This window comes from Lepisma saccharinum, chromosome 18 (genome assembly GCF_977018435.1).
Source record: "Lepisma saccharinum chromosome 18, izLepSacc3.1, whole genome shotgun sequence".
Lineage (NCBI taxonomy): Eukaryota > Metazoa > Arthropoda > Insecta > Zygentoma > Lepismatidae > Lepisma > Lepisma saccharinum.
The window spans coordinates 16330444-16351172 of NC_139246.1; the positions used below are offsets into that span (position 1 = coordinate 16330444).

The 20729-nt window shown below is 36.6% G+C and overlaps 2 protein-coding genes across 2 annotated transcripts in view; both read right to left on the bottom strand.

Annotated features, from left to right (window-relative positions):
* Window positions 1–23: 23 nt before the first annotated feature.
* Window positions 24–2700, bottom strand: LOC146002679 (transient receptor potential channel pyrexia-like; the record flags this gene model as incomplete). The annotated part of the gene is made up of 1 exon (XM_083140642.1): window positions 24–2700. A coding segment is annotated over one exon (1896 nt), but the record flags the coding sequence as incomplete, so codon positions are not given.
* A 2592-nt stretch (window positions 2701–5292) lies between these two features.
* The window catches only part of LOC146001877 (transient receptor potential cation channel subfamily A member 1-like), a 37819-nt gene continuing 22382 nt past the window's right edge, over window positions 5293–20729 (bottom strand). Inside the window, exons 2-4 of the mRNA XM_083139586.1 lie at window positions 17901–18540; window positions 15620–15807; window positions 5293–7546 (exon numbers count right to left, since the gene is read on the bottom strand). Coding sequence (XP_082995712.1) covers window positions 5575–7546; window positions 15620–15807; window positions 17901–18509 — 2769 coding nt within the window. The 5' untranslated portion in view covers window positions 18510–18540 and the 3' untranslated portion in view covers window positions 5293–5574. The remainder of the gene's footprint in view (window positions 7547–15619; window positions 15808–17900; window positions 18541–20729) is intronic.

Below are 20729 nucleotides of genomic sequence, written 5' to 3' on the forward strand. Positions count from 1 at the left end.
TATACACTCCTCACAAAAAATTTGGAATATTGTTATATTAGGAAAAACAAGTTTGGAATATTATTATATTAGGCAATAGGTGATAGGTATGGTGGCATATGTTGGTGAAAAGACTAGAACATCCAGACAGATACCATGTGTTCTTGCATTTCAAGGCCATGTCTATCACCTATAGTCTAACGTAACAATATTCTAAACTTTTTGTGAGGAGTGTATTATTACATTCTATGTCGTGAACTCTATAACTCAACTAATATTCTAAAGCACGATAATGTAATACCCTTCCTAAGACATTGATAAAATATTTCTGCACCCTGATGAGTGCAGAAGAGATATTTGGAATGCTGCTCTGAGTCTGCAAAAATGTTGTGCAACACTTTCGTGGAGCCTAAATATCCTGAAAATTATGCAAAATACATTGTTTTGTTTTTTTAATTTTGCAACAACAGTGTGGGGTGAAATGGGTTTCGTGATTAAATTATTATCTCACGCATAATTTTTAATATTTTAAACTAAAAAATGGTAGATTACTATGGTATTGATTCAGTAGAGAAGTTATATATTAAAATTTATAAATATTCTGAACTTCTTTGAATTGTTAGATTTTTGGTATTGGTTGGTATCATTGAGCTGTATCAGCTCGGCTCTAATATTAAATTTACTAAATGTACTTAAATTAAAATAGTGATATTGCTTAAGCATTTTTTTAGGTGTACCCTAAATATTACTTCTATAAGTTCTAATTTTCTTATGTTTTTAATTTCAGTGCTATAAAATTAATGTGCACTACAAATTTCTTCCACTTCATATGCTACACTTTCGTTGTGGCGTTTCAAGGATATCCTTAATTCCATCCAGATCTTGAACAATCTTTTTAAACAGTGCAACTAGTTGATCATTTTTCTCATTTGTGGAAAGAGGATTTGCTGAAAATGCTTCCTCTACTATTTCATCCAGCACCTTTATTCTTTCCTCCTTTGTGTCAAGTTTAACTTTTGAAAGATATGTCACTTTAGACATCTGCATTTTGACAGCTCCTGTGATGACTTTATCTAACAAATCAGGAGCCAATTTAAAAGGTTGATCTCCGTGTGGTTCTGCCAAACCAGGCTGGATAACCACTTCTGTAGGTATGCACGAGTGACGGTCAACAAAGGTTCGAAGTTTTCTTGGAAGGATAGCAGATATAATACGGTGTGATGTGATTTTTTCCAAGTGTGAAATGAAGTCTGTCTGTTTCATGAGCCGTTTAACATGGCCTACAGTTTGTAATTCTTGGATGTCACTCACTGCAAGGCCTACCATTAGATTCATGAGAGCAATGGAAGCCAGAACAACAAACGTTAGGAACACAATTCTACTTGTAACCCTAACTCGATTTTTATCTGCCTCAAATGTTGAATCATACTCAAACTCGCCCATTGTCAAAACCAATGTTTTTACCAGTGATTTCCATGGATCACTAAATTGTTCCTCTGTTATAAAAAGAACAAAGAAACTCATAGAGAAGCCAATGATTAAACATATAAATGTCAGAAGAACTTTGAGTACATTCTTGAGAACAGTGGAAAACATGAGTGCATAGTAGCCCCACGTAGGGAACCGACCAATCAAAAGCATGAGCTCTGTCCATGCAAACAGGACAGCAATGGCTGTCACGTGAGGTATCCAACTTAACAAATTACGTCGATAACTTTTAACAGCAATCACAATGGAAATAACACCACACGTAAAGTTCATCCATGTTTCAAAGTCACGGAGGTAATAACGGGGCAAAAAAGCTATTTGACCGAGAATGTATGACAAAATAACCGATGCAGAAATGTATAATATTACCCTTGTCACCTCTATAGCTACATCAATGGTACCTTCATCGATATACTGCTCTTGTGTACCATTTGCGGATCTGGTTTTGAATTCACAGTGCACCAAGAATATGAAATTAGACAAGGAAAGAACAAAGCTAATATATAAAGCAACAAGAATTATGAAAAAGGATCTCATCTTCCTCCACTTCAAGCAAAGAAACGTTTCAATCAAAGGATGCTGAAGTAGACGTATCAGGGTATCACCATCAGAATTCAGAAGAGCTCTCATGACTGACATCTGATTCACTGGTCCATGCGGAGCCAACATTTTAAAGTCCAGCGTAACCTTAAACAGTCTGTCATTTGCAGATTCATCATTTGGGGTAATTTTAGAGTCTAGGATGCTGAGGAGAAAATTCTGTGGCCGAGCGATGTGTGAAAATATAGCATCAACAACCGACACTCCAGATTGCGTTTCTGCGGATAAGTCTCCACCATGATCCAGCAGCGTCTTGAGACAATCACTATGTCCTCCATATGCAGCTTTGTGCAGCGGTGTCCTGCCAAAACTATCGGGACAATTGACCATGGTCAACCAATGACCTCTCATTAGTAGCTCATTCACTATCACACTGCAGCCTAATCCTGAGGCTTCATGAAGTGCCGTGATGTTGTTGTGTCCTTTTAGAGAAATGTCAGCTCCGGCATCAAGCAAGCATCTTGTAGCTTTTAGGGACTTCAGTGCTACAGCGTGGTGAAGAGCTGAAATCGTTGTGTCTAAATTATAAACATTAACATCAGCTCCCTCTTGAACCAGAAGCTTCACAATCTCTTCATAGCTACAAAGAAAAATTGATTTAGGTTCAGATTTTAAATATTTCTTTTGGAAAAATGGCCATTTTATATATTGATATTATGTAACTATTATTATTAATTATCTAATAAGAATACACTTCTTCAGTGCACCCTCGATGGCATAGTGATAATATCATCACCTTGTAATCAAGGGGTGTCAAGTTTGATACCCAATAGAAGCACAGTTGTTCAGATCCCACTTTCAACTGTAGGTCCAGTCCTGATTAGCCTTTCTGTGCATAAATGGACGTAAAAACAAACTCAATCAATCAATCGAGAATACACTTTTCTAAACCAAAATTCAAAATGATGGGGATGGGGGGGGGGATCACTGAGCTAGCATCCCTCAGCTGTCTCATTATCCCCAAGGCTTGTCCAAACTCCCCCTAGGTAACATTTGCACTTCAAGTGCTGCTCTACACATATAATAGTAATCAGTTAATCATCTTGTAATTAACATATCCCTAGATACAAATGAACATGGCACAGTTTACTCACTACCGCTGCAAAGAAAACCACCTCAAATTTTCATGTTCACTTCAATAGCAATAACTTTTATTTAGGAGGAAAAAATTATGAAAACTTTTTCTATTGTGAGTATATTTGACAGTGTTACTCATACATTGTAGGCAATGATCTCTGTATCCAGTCACCTTATCACCCTCCGTAAAATTTTACACAAGCAGCAGAAAATTTATGATCATTTGGTACTCAATTTGCATTTACACCATCCTTAAAGATATTTATTTCATCCCTCTGATTGAAAACTCAGGATTATTTGCACTGATTTCCCCTATTCTCATATCAAGTTGTTCCTAGTTTTATATAGAACTTATTGGTGAGGCATTGCAGAAAACGTTGAATGGAATAGAAAATTGTTTGCAACCATAAAATTATATTATAAACAATTCAAGGCTTATGTATCATTACTACAAAATGTCCATATAAATAACATACAGAATGATACATCGATACACTTTTGATTATACACGTAAAGATCAAATCATATAAAATAACAAATAAAACTGTAATATATATTTTTTGTATCTTGGGGTATTTAGATCACTTTTCTACCTCCCTGGGTTAATTACAATAGTGAAAGCTATAATTATAAATATGTAGGACTAAAAAAGTTTACACAATGGATATACTCTTTTGGCTAAGATCAATAATAATTTACTTAACTATGTACATGATATAAAACTTCTAATGTAACATAATTATTGTGAAAAATATTTTTTTTGTAATTACAGTGGAATCTCGATTTTGCTGTTTTCAGGGGAAAATGTCAAGTCGAGGTTTCACTGTATTGCTAATAAATAGAGGAACATATTTTTTGTAACTAACAAAAGCAAGATTTTGGTACAAAAACAGTCACTTTCGGGTTGAAAAGTTATAAATAAAATAAAATGTTGGTGTTAGAGCGGTGAAAAATTTGATCAAAAACAGTATATAAAATTACATTTGGTTTTAAAATTTTAAATATAATCCTAAATTTGATTTAAAACTACACTTTTTACACAAAATAAACGTATCCCTTCTAATAGCCATTTTTGTAGTTACAGAGTATTAAATTTATTCCTGTATAAAGGGATCCATTTTTGCTTCCCAAATATTTACAGCAGAATTAATAAATTGTCCACTGAATTGCATAACTCACAGGATAATTCAAACTTCAGAAAGGGTCATGTCCATAAATAAACTCTAAATTTCGTGTTTAAGAATCTATTTCGCATCATTTCGTGAATAAACAGGGTAGGAAAATGCACTTCACACCTTTCAGAAACATGAAAAATTAACAATTACAATGTGTTATTTCATATTTCATGTTTTCGTCAAATATTAAATATGCGTGCCTCTAGTATCATTGTATGCCATGATATTACAGGATTTACTAATATTGATGCATTGTTATTGGAACAGAATAACTCCAAACATTAACATATTCCTAATAGTTATTGCTAGATTTTTGTTTTGCATTGAAATAATTTGTACAATTATATTGATTACTAGTTCACATGTCACATCAAATTCTATTAAGAGAACTGTAATAAATAAAATTAATACTGACAAACTGCAAGCAAATGAACAAAAGAAAATAAAAATGATATATTAAATATCTTATTGAGTACAATATATAACTGGTAGTTTACACTTTCATTTCTTACATTCAGATTATCAGACAATGTTTTTAAAAGCATTACACACATCCATTCGTACAGTGACTGATTAGTAACAATCTCTCATGGGGAAGGGAAGATAATGACTTTTTCTAGCTGTTGCATGATTCATTAAAGTTTATTGTTGGGTGGTCATTTAATTTTAGACATCAAGGAGGGGTTGATAACCATTTTCTCTGTGTTAATTGATTGTTGTTTTAAATTTTAGATGTCGTAAGGGGGTCATTGATTAATTTTAGACACCAAAGATGGGACATGACAAATATTTGCTTTTATAAGGTTCCCTGTGCATATAGCACAGTGCCATGAAGGCACATTTAGGTTATGTGCAGGTAGGGCTCCACACATTCTCGATCTCGAACATTTTCGAGATCATCACCATGCTCCGGCCACCTTTACCCCCCCCCCCTTCCCCCCCCCAGGTTGCCCCCAGGTACCCATTGATTTTGAGCTGCTTTTTCCAGAGACATGGAGAGAATAAATCCAACCTTAGATCATCCACCCTGGGAATCGAACCCGGGTGTCCTGCATGACAGTCAGATGCCCTACCAACTTGTTAATTGATTATTTTAAAATTTTATATGTTTCAAGGGAGTAACTGCTTAATTTTAGAAATCAAAAAGGGAAGCAATAACTATTTACTCGCATAATTGACTTTTTTTTAAACATTTCAAGGGGGGTGATGACCCCCTTCCCACCCTCTTAATCTGCCCATGCATACATTTGGTAAATTATGATGTTATACTATTACTAGCACGATAAATTTTACTTCTTGCAAGTCTTCGTATGAATCCGTGTGCATTTTGTAATTCCGGTACAAGTTCACTATGTTTCCTTACAATTTCTTGGCCACAAGGAATATTAGACCTCAAAGCAGTCTCGCCTATAAAATGCACCAGCATTGATTTGATCTCGTTAAGTTCGTGATTTATGTTTGTCAACATTGGCATGAGCTGTTCTGAATTTACAGCAACATCGTTTAAGTAGAGTTTCATTTTGCTGTACTCCTTCGAGAGTTTCTCCATATCTCCGCACACATTATGCCATTGGTTGTGATGCGCATAATTCTTGGCTTCTTGTTTCAAAGCTGTTTGTATGATGTTGTCAAGCAACTCGTATGGTAAGCGAAAGGGTGATAGGGGGCTCGAGAGTGACATCATGCTTGGCTGAATGCTTAGGTAGAGAGGGATCAATCTTCGTTTTTCAAAAAAGGACTGAACACTTTTAGGGAACACTTTGTTCCACCTATGAGACGTTAACTTTTCTAAATGCGATATGAAATGTGCTTGCTTTATCAATCTCAGAACATGCCCAACCACTTGAAGTCCTTGGATGTCGCTTACGGCTAAACCAACAAGCAGATTCATAAGTGCTATTGATGCCAGAAATACAAACACAACAAAGATAATTCTGCTTGTGTAAGACAAATGTGTTCTTTCATTATGGAACATTTCAGTATAATCAAACTCTCCCATTGCCATGACCATGGTTTTTACAAAGGATCTCCATGGATCTTCAAATGAAACTCCATTGTAAAACTGCACAAAGAAACTTAATGAAAACCCTATAACCAATGACACAAAAGTAAGCAAGACCTTTACAACATTTTTCAGTACAGTTGAAAACATTAGCGAATAGTAGCCCCACGTGGGAAATCTACCAACCAAAAGCATTAGCTCTGCCCATGCTAGAAAGACAGCAATAGATGCCATATGTTTCCAAGCAAGCGGCAGTACTGTAGTATCATAGTATGCTACAAGTATCGACAGAGTAGAACATGCCATAAGCAACCAGCTTTCATAATCACGAAGATAGTGTCTGGGAATTATCCATATTTGACAACAAGTGTACATGATAATCATGCCTGAAACTGAAAACAAAATTATACGGATGTGATAGATAACGTTGCATAAAAGGCTCTCGTCGACATCTGCGTGCACAGTTTTGTTTGATGTTGAGTTCCAGTCACTGTGGTAAACTTCCAGTATTACAAAAGATGACAACAAAATTACAAAGCATGCATACAGAACCACAAGCAGGAAAAAGAAATGTCGAAGCTTTCTCCACTTCATGCGTAGAAAAGTTTCTATCAGGGGATGCTGCAGCAGCTTAATCAGTTGATCCTCTTCTCCGGAACTGATAAGACCCTCCAGCACACACATTTGGGTTTCCGTACTTTTTGGCACCAAAAACCGAAAATCCATCATGATCTTAAAGGATCTATCATTAATGGATACACTGTTTGTGCTAATTTGCGAATCAAAAACGTCTTTGAGAAAATCCACTGGTCTCGGTATGTGTAAGAAAATAGCATCAATTACAGAAATTCCAGCTTTAGTTTCCAGTACAAGATTGCCTCCGTGATCAAGTAATAACTTCAAGCAGTCTCTGTCACCATTATATGCAGCTTTGTGCATCGGAGTTCTTCCAATATTGTCCCGACAGTTTACAAGTCTACCACTCTTGTCGTTCCTGAGAAGTTCCATTACAACTGGTATGAAACCTGATTTTGCTGCTTCGTGCAGAGGCGTCATACCATCTTTTCCTTGCAGCGTGACATAAGCACCAGCAGAAATCAGACATCTTGTGGCACCCAGTGATGGTATTGATGCTGCATAATGAAGAGCAGTTGCTCTTGTGTCAACATTGAGTGCATTTACTGAAGCTCCACCCTGGACGAGTAGCTTGACTATTGTTTCATATCTACAGGGGACACAAATAAATCTTGTTAGGTGTAAACAGTGCATGTTGATGTCAGTGTTAAAAAAATACTTATTTTATTGAGCATTAGTTATGCTTTTGATTTACTATAGTAATGCCCAAGTAACCAGAACCATTGGGATAACTAGAGTATTTATGTCAGAAAGGTTGCTTTTATGTTGGTTGGCAAATTGAAGTTGGTCTTATGTTGTTCCAACAGTTATTTCCAACACTTCCACAACCATGAAAAAAGTGAGTCAAAATCAGTTTTAATAACTATTTTCTCCTGTTAGGACCACATTAAAGAGTATTCTGTAAATTCTAGTTTTTTTTATATATAAATTATGTGTGGTAGTGTTCCATTCTGAACATTTCAGTCCCAGAATATACTATATGGATGAGCGATATTTCTGTGTGTAGCAGAACCAGAACATTCATGTAGGTATTCTTGTGAAAGTTGTTCATTATCTGTGTGTATAAAATATACACTGCTCCCACACTAAATTCCATGAAATGTGTAAAACTCTCGAGAAAGTTTTCTGTTCTAGCATTTGAAGATACCTTGAAAACAGTGATACCATTTGAACAAGAAAGTGTTGCAAAAAATTTATTTTACAGAAATAATTTGAACTAAAGTTTACGGCTTCACAATAAGTTACATATATCTTGCAACACAAACATATCTCTACTTTAGTTTTCAATACATTGGCCCAATGTAAAAAATGCCTATTTGCCCTACATTGACACCATGGTCAAAATCACCATTATCCAACGGTATGTTCCTACATTTGGCCACCCACTTTTAGTATGGTTGATCTAATGTTCGCCCAACTACTTTTGGCTACTTGAGCATCTGAGGACTACCCTTCGTACAAAAACAGTACATGATAAAATAGGAAATTTGATCAAGATTCCAACTGTACTGCACTACTAGATCATACATAGGCACAGAGATTCTACTTATTAAACACATAACAACAAAGATATAATAAACAATTTTTTTAACCCACTGTTATAATTAATATATAATACATTACCAATTAGGCATTACTTGGGTACTTGTTTACAATGTGGAATAGTATGAGTAAGCCTTCAAACATTACACAAAAATCACATAAGAATAAATAACATGAACATGGAAAGAGATCTGCTACTAGATGCCACTAAATTTCCAAGTTACCTTACTTAAATAATTTGGAATTTACAGAAAAAATTTATAACCATTTTACATTAGTTTACAAGAGTAAAAGTTATAAAAGTTTACCAGATAATTATTATTATTATTATTTTTTTTTGTTAAATAGTTAGTACATGCCACAGTTCTTAATGGTTGAGGTATTATGTGACGTATGCCAGTGTTTCTCAACCACTGGTCCTCCTGAAAGTTTTCCCCCAGAAAACATCTTTAAAAATAAAACCAATACATAATACAGTTTTCTGAATATGACAATACAATCATCGATTTCCTAATTATTTGGAATTTTTGGGTGTTCAAAATGCAATGTGCCAATGAAAATCAGTAAATCAATACCAAATAAATTTAACAATGTTGACGTAAGGAAATTACAAGATTTCATTAGGATTGGTAGTTGATAATTAATTTAAACCTGATTTAGATTAGACATAATCAAACTTTCTTATTTATAATTATGACCATGATTAATATTTAATTTCAAGGGTAAATATTACTTAATGTATAAAGTATATTTAAAAATAGAAAGGCATGTATGAGTAAAATCGTTGGGATCGGGGCATCGATGTTTCACAAAAGAATGTACCAGGCCAAGGAATCACGAAGGTTGAGAGTCATTGACATATGCCATGTGTGTGTTATGTGACCTCATATCTGATGATAATGAGAATGAATCAAGATTAGTTCAAAGTAATGAAAGAATACTCAAAAAGAAATATCTATGCAAAGGCCAGGACCCAAAACTTGCAATCTCTGGTTGCAAGATCGTGTGTGAACTGTTCAATGTACACTACCACAGAGGCAGCATTCAAGAACTTTCAAATCAAAGACGTATTTAGGGGAGGGGTCCAGGGGTTCCAGACCCCCCAGAAAGACTTATTAAGCACTAAAATTACTAAAATTAAATAATGAAAATATAGATCAAGGGTTATTTTTTTCCGCCGAACTTATTGGAAGGCAAGGATCATACAGCTTTGGATGACAGTATCAAAGAAGATTTATGTAAGATTTAATTCTATATATCTCACTCACTATGCATAAAATATTACCAGGAACTTAACTTTTCGTCAACTGGATCAAAAATCCTTTCTTGATATTCAATAAATAATCAATTCTTTATCTATTTGGCATTAATTTTTGTGCTACGTTGTTCTGTATTTATCTTCTTGTTTTACAAATTTTTGCCAACCTTGACTACACGTTAAGCTGGATAATGAATACATGCTGTTATATCACTATCCTCATACCGTCTTTTTGCCTATTCATGTAATAAAAATATAATATTAATTTGAATATTTAAGTTAATTATAATTATTTAAATTTAAACATTATTACTATGAGACACTTGGTTCGGACACCCCCATCGAAATATATTTCTAGACATGTGCCTCTTTCAAATAACAATATATGTTAAAACATTTAGTTCATTCCCTGTTTCTTTCATTCAATAATGGTTTGAATTGTTATATGAATGATGCTATTCTGCATACCATGTACTATCAGAATAGTTGTAGTCACTTATGAAAGGTTTCTTTGTTTCACTGATAAATTGTGCAAGCAATTGTTTACCATTACTATTTATATTTTACTTTTATTTTTATTTACAGGTTCCATACTGCAGTAGTTAGTAATTAATGCATGCTATGAAGCCAGATATTATTTTCTGTGATCCTAGGCTCAAATTCTGTATGTTTTGTCGTCTTTATTGCTTCATTTATATATTATATTAACCCTAGCAATGCCAAGGTATTGTTTGTTACACGGATTACCAAGAGGGGATCCTCAGAGGCCCATGAATGAAAGTTCAATTGAACTGGACTGATGTGTGTTTTCTGTCATTTGTACACATATGTTAACTAATTAGACACTACTTTCATGTTTTGTTATGGATTATACATGACAGATAAATTTCATAGTGATTTTTAAGTAATTATAGTAAATCACTGTAACATTTATTACTTTTCTTCAATTACAATGTTGATACTTGGAACAATGCTTAAACTGTGCAAAATGGTAGCAAAGTTATATTTTTCTCTATTTCTACTACCCATACGTTCATTATTTCAAATTGTTACTATAGTTTAGCAATTGAATATGTCCTCTCATGTATTAAAACATCTTTAAAACATCATTGCGAATTCTTTCCTTAGAATTACCAAGGGGTGGGCCTTTGAGACCCATAAACAACATCAATGAAATAAAATAACTTTTTAAAGAACATTTTTGGGAAAAATCACGTGATGTCACTCTAGTTATTGCAAGGAACAATTACTATTTTCTATGAATTTTTACATTGATGGATATACATGTAATACACAAAAAATGAATCAGTGGGTCTGAGAGCTCCCCCCCTCCCCCACCCTTGGTATTGCTAGGGTTAAGTTACCATTCATCTTCACAATTGTTATTAACCTAAACAGGTAAGAAAGTGATGTATAATAATAAAAAATACAAAAGTCTTTTCTTATGTAAAATTTGGTGGCTATTTTCATCCAAGTACTCATGAAAATCTTAAATCATAAATTACAATTTTAAAAAATATGGCTCCCAATTTCATAGTGTCATCTTGTATTTAAGAAGTCCTAGGTTCAATTCACAGTGGAGGCACATTGCACAGTGATTTTGATCACACTTTTAACAGTAGGTCCAGTTCCAATTGGCCTATCTGACCATAAAGGTCACAACAATTTGTGATAGTTCAAAAGTCTCAATTTTTTTTCTGTAATGTGACCCTGATGCAAACTAACTCTATCCTTTAGAATGGCCATTATTGGCAACTTTGTCCCAATTATTAGTGTTACTGAATGTAATAATGAATTTTACTTCATAATTTGGTTTCAAGTAATTGAATGTATTGATACCATTAACCTTGTGTTTCACTGTGCATTTCTACCACTGCTGCTATGAGGCCTTGATGATTTCCTAATGCATAACATTGCATTGTCCTTCTCCGTGGCCGTGCGGTCTAAGATGCTGTGCTTTGTGCTCCAACTGCAGGACGGCATGGGTTCGAGTCCACCTGGGTTCAGTCTCTGGGTTCTCGGTCTGTGTATAGGGCTGGTGGCAACCCACCATTGTGAGGAAATTGGGGAGCTACGAGTGAGTAGCGTAACCCAATCATGGAAATCTCCTACAGCGGCTGGGGGTTCGACGTGCTAACCCCACGTCACCCCATTATCAGTTGCAGAACTCCACACCTCTAGGTAGGATTGTGGGAGGGAGACTGGCAGCCGGGAGATAGGCACAGACCCTTTTGAGTGCTGTCGAGCCATGGGTTATTAGTTATTATTTTTTATAACATTGTATTCTTTTAATTGTAACTGTGTAGTGTTAAAAATTAAGGAATATTATATAAGTGGACAATCCACATAAAATTTAATAGATTACATTATTTCTCACCTATCTTTATCCTATCTCTCTCTCAAAATCAAGCTAATTCTCATACATGCTTTTGCTAATTTCTGTTCATGTTCGTTCACAACAATTTTTAGCTGTATACTCTTTTGACAAGTTTTCTTAGGTTGCACCTTTAGTAAATTTATCCACATCAAACATGTTTTAGTAATTTCTTAATGGTTTGCATAACCACAGTTTACAAATTATTAACTTGCAAATTATTAAATAAAAATATAAGTTTTACTTACGTGCAGTTTAAAAGGTTTCTTTCTGAAACCGGTATTTTCAATCCGTTCCTGGGTTCTTCTTGAGGATTAATCAATGAAATCTCATTTATAAAATCGTGAAGAAGAACCTGGAAATGCTTTTGAAATGTCGGTTTTGGAAAGAAACCTTTGAAACCACACATGTAAAATTTGTATTTTTTATAAAGAGGTTTTCTTGGGATATCAACCAGGTGATTTCTGGCTTCCGAGCTTTCGAGAGCTAACGTCACTCTCATCTTCAGGGATTGAAGTGCAGAGACTTTTAAATACCTTTTCGAGCACGCCTGATCTCCAGGAAGGTATCAACTCGGGGCAAGCCCCAGCATCTACCGACCTGTTGTGTGAGAATGAGTCAAGGCAAGGACTTCTAAATTCCTTTTCCTGCTCCCCCAAAAATAGGCAATAGTTAGACAGGATAGTCCAATGAACTATCCGATCTCTAACTGGTTTGTTTCTTGGAAAAAAAAAATATTGAAGTGCAGATGTATCAGTGTAAGGTAGCGGAGTTCTCTGGGGTCCCCCTGCAAGTAAAATTTTGCGGCCCCCTTAGTGAAAAAAAATTATCGAGATGATACCAGAGTAGGATGGACTCATAATAGTTCGCTAGTCAGCCCCCCTCCTGCCCAGTTGTAAAATAAATTACCTTTTATCGCAAATACCCTGCCTTCACATTTTTTGTCATCGACTTAGGCTATATGTCAGGGCAGTAGTTTCCCGAAACTAAGTTAGGGCCTCCCCGATGGCGCAGTGGTATCCTTATCACCTTGTAATCAAGGGGTCAGGGGTTCAATTCCCGGTGGAGGCACAATGTGGTTCGGATCCCACTTTAAACTGTAGGTCCAGTACCAATTAGCCTTACTGTGCATAAAGTGGACTTAAAACACCAAATCAATCAATCGATCAATCGAAACTAAGTCATGGTGGTCTGAATTTCTCATAAATAACTGGAGTAAGAAATATTTTCTCTTATTTCAAGGCAGCAGCACAGTCAGGATTCACTTTTTGGAGGAAGGGAGGCTTCACACAGCCAAATATTTTTTAGTGGTCCTTTGTATTTTTTGTTCGAAACATTTTTTTAAATATTAGTTTACGTATAATACACATATATTTTTTAAAAAATGCTATTTGGGGAATTGTTTAAATTATAAACACTCCTTTCTTGGACTTTGAGGTGGATGCGTCTTCAGCCCCAAAAGCCATCATCCCCTGGCTGCACCAGGTCAAGATTCAACGTGAGAGCTGCTCACATTAGCCTTCTAATACTAATAGTGAGTTATATACTCAACTAAACTTATCATTTCAGTTATGGGGGTTGAACCAGATTCTTAGATTGTCGATAGTGACCTACCATCACAAGGTCAATTGCAATCTGCTATGAAGAAATAGTAGCGAACTGCAGCAGAGGTAGGACTTTAGTCATTGAAAATTTTTCACTCAATGAAATGCCGATTGGAAGAAATTGACCACCCACCAACAAAAACAAAATTTAAAAAAATGTTTTTGACGTACGGGCACGGGTTAAATTTGGGGTTAGCGGACCTCAGTATTATCATATCATTCATAATTTTAAAGATGCCATTTCTTTTCAATAGACAACTGATAATTCTGTAATACTTTTTCATGAAACAAGATCCATTTTGTTAATAGATCAGCAGTACTCGAAGATTGTGTGTGAGGGGGGAGTATAAGGAACACAGGGGGGGATGCTATCCCCCCCCCCCAGCTAGGATAATCTGCATAAACATCCTTCTCCGCCTTCTGCATTGTCTTCACGTACATTCACATAAGGATCCTTCCTTCTATCCCCTAACTTGAACAGGATAATTCACAGCTAGGAATATTCACATTGAGCACTGTATACACTGCATTCCCTGCATGGTGGAATAGGGGCTTCTGGACCTAAGGGTAAAGGGATTGCCCCTGGCATCTACCTCCTGAGTGTTTGGGCCCCTTTGACTATCTGTTGAATTTCTGGGGTTATATAAAATTTTGTGAGCACAGAGAGAACATAGCGGGGCCCCTACACCTCGGGGCCCCACCGTATTGCGGGGGCGGCCACTATGCCACTGTATGTATTTGGTGTGGGAGGGTCTAGTGTAGGTGGCAGGCCAATCAGGTGCCATCTCTACAACATCCACTCTCCCAGTTGACAATCGCTAACCAGGCTGGGTCCAGTTCAAGTTCCGTGTCCCCATTGAGGTTTTCCTTATCCCCGTGGATGGCTATTGCTTCTCTCATGATTTGATCACAGTAATTGGATGACTTATTGATGATCTTTGTGGTTGTGAAGTCAATTCTATGGCCCTCATGGATGGAATGTTCTGCTAACCCTTATTTTTCGGGATGAAAATTCTTGATGTAGCTGGTGTTTCTTTGCAATGTTTTTTTGACACTGGACCCCTCCCACACCAAATACATATAATCTTACCCTGACACATCTCTGAACTTTAGTCCCTGATGATGAGAGTGACATTAGCTCTCGAAAGCTTGGAAGTCTATCTGGAAATCACCTTTTTTATATCCCGAAAACACCTCTTCATCATTTGTCACCAGGAAAGCTTCTTGTTTTAGTATAGTTCCAAAATGTCACTGATCTGCGAAACATAAAACTCATCTTTGTTGAAAACAATTGTTAGATCAGTTTCAACATGACCATGTGTGCAAAACTGTTTGCGTCTTTGCATTGTTCTGGTTATCCTGTTACTGTGCAATGCCACAGCACAAGGCAGCGGCATATGGTGATGCAGAAATGTTACATTTACACAAAAAGTAAAGTAAAAGTAAAGTGCTCCCCTGTGCTTAGCACCACGCCATGAAGGCGTATAGGGGGTGTGTGGGCACCGCCCCACACTTTCTTGATCAGGTCGTGAGTGGGGATGATGTGATCAGCATCACGCCCCTGACCACCTTTACCCCCCAGGGTTTCCCCCAGGTACCCAATGTTATTCGACGCTGGTTGGGCGCCGGGACCGCTTCCAATGTTAGAAAAGTTCCCAGATTTGAACCGGCCAGGGATCGAACCCGGGACCTTTAGCATGGTGGTCAGATGCGTTACCGACTGAGCCACCGTGGCCGTCCTCTCTTATTTTAAATTTTGTAATGTTGTGATCCCAAAAAAATGAACCAGGTTACCCACAGCAGTAGAAATGCATAGTGTCACAACAAGCTTACTCTACATTTGTAAAATTTAAGATGAGAAATTAATTTTGATTACTAACTCACCGTTGCACAGCTCCCTTGTCTTCGGGAACAACTCCTGCTCCCGCTAACAGCAGTGGTGTCAAATATTTGTCATCCTCTTCATTCACATTGGCTCCAGCATTGAGAAGTATCTGAACACATTCTGAATGACCTCCTTTCACTGCTTGGTGTAGTGGAGCTCTGCCCAAGCAATCTGGGAATGGGAGCAGCTGCAGATGGAAAACTTATGTCATCACAAGGAATGACAACTTCTTTAACAATGAAGAGATATCTATTGTTACAGAATCAAAATTACCAAAAAAAAAAAAAAAGGAAAAAAAAGTTGAGTTTATCCCGAGATTTCCATCTAGGAGAGTGTACAAACGATTTTAGAGGGTATGAAGGTAAATTTAGCATCAAATTTGGGCACTATGAACACTTTCATTGAGGTGTGTCATCAAATCATGATTAGTATATTAATTTGGGGTGAATAAATCTTGATTTATTTCCTTTCTATTAGACAATTAAACTTATATCTTGAAAGTTCTTACATTTTCACTTCATTTAATCAGCTGAGTTCAGATTGAAATGAAATACTGTATTTCAAGCCATTATACTCCACTAGAAGAGGACAAACAAAAGCAGCCATGTGTCGAAAATAAGCAATTGTTGAATCTGAATTGTTGTTTTAAGTCTACTTTATGCACAGAAATGCTAATCAGGACTGGACCTAAAGTTTAATGTGAGATGTGAACCACTGTACCAAATCTGGGACCCCTTGATTACAAGGTGGCAATGTTACCATTATACCATCAGAGAGGCCCTAATATGCAATCTTGTAGTGCATGCCATCTAATTTCCCTATTTCTTGCACATTTTTAATGTTCTCCCTTTTTGTTCTGCTCCAAAATTCCCTCCTAGGAACATCACTAATCAGCATAGGTATCAAGAGGAGGCAAGGGAAGGGGAGAGGGCATTTCCCCAGGAAAATGAATGTCAGAATAAAATTTCATTTCAGTTACAGTAATTTTCATTAATTATTGTAAGAGACTGATAGTTAAAGTAATACTGGTACAGATTGTTACAGACACAACTTCAAACTGAAGCATTGTTTGGGGAAATAACCTGCTTGCTCCCTGGAAATAAATTCTTGCTTGTCCCCCTTCTCATTCTATGAAAAGTCCTGCGGATCGCCTTGGTGGTCAGTACATCATCGAGCTTTAATAGGACGACCAAGGAAGCATAACATTAGAACGATTATTAATGCGATGAGGTATATATAGACCAGAGTCTATATAGTATTCTTGGTCCTTGCAATACTGGCTCAACACAAAAATTTTGGAGTTTCCACCAGGGATCGAACCTGATTTCACTGAAGCCAAGAACACTAACCATTTGACTTTATGGGAGTCTATTTTTCATAAATAAGTCTAAATAAACTTTTAAAACTTCGCCACTCCTTCTGAAGTGGCAAGTCTCACAATTCACTAGGGGGAAAGAGGGGCTTTAGGTTCTATTGCAGTCTAATATGTGCAGTCTCTTATCTGTTTGGGAGTAGTACGAGGGTGGTTTAATTGTTTAGAGGAAAAAGCCACCACTATTCCATTCTGGCATGTGCTCATCCATCTGCACGTGTAGGGGGTAAACCTGAAGATCCTGTAAAAGTCACAGTGACAGTGGCTTCACAATCACCCCCTAATGTTCCCTAGGGGATAATGCGACATCCGCCCCTCTGTCACTTTGCAGATTTTTCTTCAGTGGCTACTGCGACTGTCGCCTTCTACTCGGGACCGCAACTGCATCCTTTTCTTCATAGCCCAGTCAATAAAGGTTTTATGTCGGGAATAATTTTGAAAAAGCTGAATTTTGGTCAGTTGTTAGAACACTACAAGTAGTGGAAAACCCCAAAAGTTCCCATCTCTCCCTCCAGTGCTTTATACCAGCATCTGGCTATAATGATTGTATGTTAATGTAGCATCTTGTCACCTGCCATAACAGTCATGGGTTTCACTTATTGCACAAGTCTCAAACAACATTCTCGCCTTATGATGTCAGCACAGAATGTTTTCATTGTTAGGTTGAGGTCTCTTAGCATAAATACACTGCAATTTTTCTGGACTTGACTAAAAAAGGTATTATTTATCCTAAGAGATAAAACCTAACAATGAAGGCATTTAGCCCAACAATGAAAGTAGTTCTGCTGACATCAGAAGGCAAGAAAGTTGTTCGAGGCTTCTGGGATAAGTGACCATCATACTGTCCGTACAGAATATTACATTATACATCATCATTATGATATTACAGAAAATTAATATTTACTTACGTTACTCCCAATGGTAATTTTTGCAAATTCCAGTGCATATGGTTGAAAGGTATTTTCTTCCATATCGCCAGGCCATGTTGCTCTGGGACTTTTCCGAGTCGTCGGCACGTGCACTTTCCTGTTAATGTCGGCTTTTGCATTTATAAGTAACTGCATGCACTCCTTGCTACCTGTGGTTGCTGCTAAATAAATGCCTGTCCTTCCCATCTTGTCTTCAGCATTGGCATTTGCTCCATTCTGCAACAAGTAACTAAGAATATGGGTATATCCTAAATATGCTGCTAAGTGAAGAGCAGTTATGTGGAATGCACCACAATGAGCGTTAATCTGTGCCCCTTCCAATATGCTCCTTTCAACAGATGTAAGATTGCCTGCTTCTACTGCTCGCATCAGGTTCGTATTTTGTCGTATCATCAGCTTCAAGATCTCATCTTGGTCACTGGACGTTATGTCTAATTTGCCCTTGAGGACAGGGTCGTGCGTATCTGGCAGCTCACTTTGCTGTTCTGGTTTCACAAACTTGCCAATGCGAGGTAAAGTGTTTAGGAACAATATTGTCTGGTGGTTGTTCTCTTCACCAGGTGGTGTTATGTCAAAACTGTCCTTCATTTTTCTCTCCTTTAAAAGGATTCTTCAACATCTGCAAGGAAACAAAAGCATTTATTGTAACCTCGAATGGTAAGAAATGCTATTATGTTTTCTAAAGTATGTCACCATACAATACTGACAAATGTTCACAGGATGAGTAGAATGTAACAACATCTTCTTACCTTGCTTATTAAGAACTTGTTTCAGTAGTATAAATCCTAGGAGGACAGCATTGAAACAAGAAAAATGTTAAGTTTTGTTCATCATAATATATGCAAAATCTTGTTAGTGTTTCAGCCGGCCCCTGTGGTGGAGTGGTTAGCACATCACGCTACAACACCAGGGATCCCGGGTTCGAATCCCAGACATGACATTGATGTTTGTGAGTGTCCATTCATAAATTACATCATATCATCACTTATCCCCATCTTTGCAAATTAGCCCAAAGTGGCACAAAAGCAAAGTAAAATATAGCGAATCAGTCAATCAATCTTGTTAGTGTTTTATAGTGGCATCCTAGGTATGTTTTTATATTGTATAAAAGTACAATCTATTATTAGTAATAGAAACAATAATATCAATTTCATTCCATATTATGCACTTGTTATTAGTAGTGGTAGGATCATGATATCATTGCGTAGAGACCTCTACAGGTGAGTGGATATGTGGTATAGTTGTTTTCCTGTATTTTTTCAGATTTCAAAGCATTAATACAATGAAATTCACAATCATTTTTCATACTTTGTTATAGTTTTACACCACTTAAATCAAGTTAAATGTTAATGTACGATGACAATTTCATTCATGAAGTTCATCATAATTGGAAAACGTTTTTGTGGAAAAGGGATGTTATTAGGATAGGGTGAAACTGAGATTCTGCATGATACGATGACTTATTTAAAAACCTTCAAATGAAGGGAAAGGGGATAAAAGAAGGAATGTCACAAAAAAGCTTTATCGAGAAAACGGCACTTTAATATTGGGACATTCCCTGTTCTTTCCCAGTTCGCCAATCCTTTGCCGCTTTTTCCATGGACATTTTGACATTTCAGCACATAAGAATACTCTGTCAAATAGTACCCAGAACCACCAACAGAACGAGCACAGTACCGGAAAAATTGCAAAAATGGACATTCCTTCTTCTTTCCCCTTACCCTTCAAATGTGTTCTAATGAGGTCAATTAGATGAAGATCAAACAAATCGACTACTACAACAAAGTGTTGCAGGTGGAGAAGAGCTTGCTGGACATTAAATTAAAAATAGCAAAGCTTTAATGAAATACTTGAGAGCTGTGAGAGAATGAGTTGATGACATACTGACAGAAAGTAAATTTGTTGCTGAAAAGTTAGATCTAAACACAGACTTCCCAGAAGTAAGAACAAGAAAATAAGAAAGGTATGAAGAAGAACCCATTGGAGAAAGACAACAGTTAAATGAGATGTTGTATACTTAAGTAGACTGGTTTAAAGTTAATGGTTGATGTCATCATTAGTGAACTTGTTTGGTAGGATCCATGGAGAAAACTCAATGAAAAGTTTAGTTTCTTTTGGAAGTATCTTGTATTATCAAGTGATGAAGAACTTAAACGCCAAAGACTTATGCTCTCAATATAGTTCTGATGTTTTATCTCATCGAGATGTAAAAAATGTATGACAGTACAAAGACCTTTCCACATCTGTGAATCACAAATTTTTTACATCTTTTGAGAAAGTTTCCTCACACTTATGCACGAGTTTGTTTTCACATAAGAATCGTACATAAAAATATTTTGCCGTAGGATGAAGTTGCGACAATATAACAACACTAATAATACTTATCAACACTCAACACTTATCGGTTTATAACTTATTTCCTTAGCAAACTAAGCAGAAGCAAATATAGGCCCGTATTCAACAGAACACGTTCATCCATATGCCCTGATTTTATGTCGGAAAGGGCTGGAATTGTATGGATATTACATAGTTGGGTTCTGAGGGAGGGGCATAGGCGCCGACTCCATGGGGCTTGGGGGTGCAGATGATGTGGGGGCAGAGCCCCTCAAATAATTTTGCTTAAGAGGATCTAATGTATTATTTTGCTTCTCTTGTAAAGTTTACTCTGAATTGTGTAACATGAACTTAACTTTAAATACACATTTGAAATGTTCTAAACCATCAAATTTGGGGGCTGAGAACGCTAAACCATCAACTTTGGGGAGAAAGAGCTATGACCAGAGACAGCAAAACACATGACTTATTACT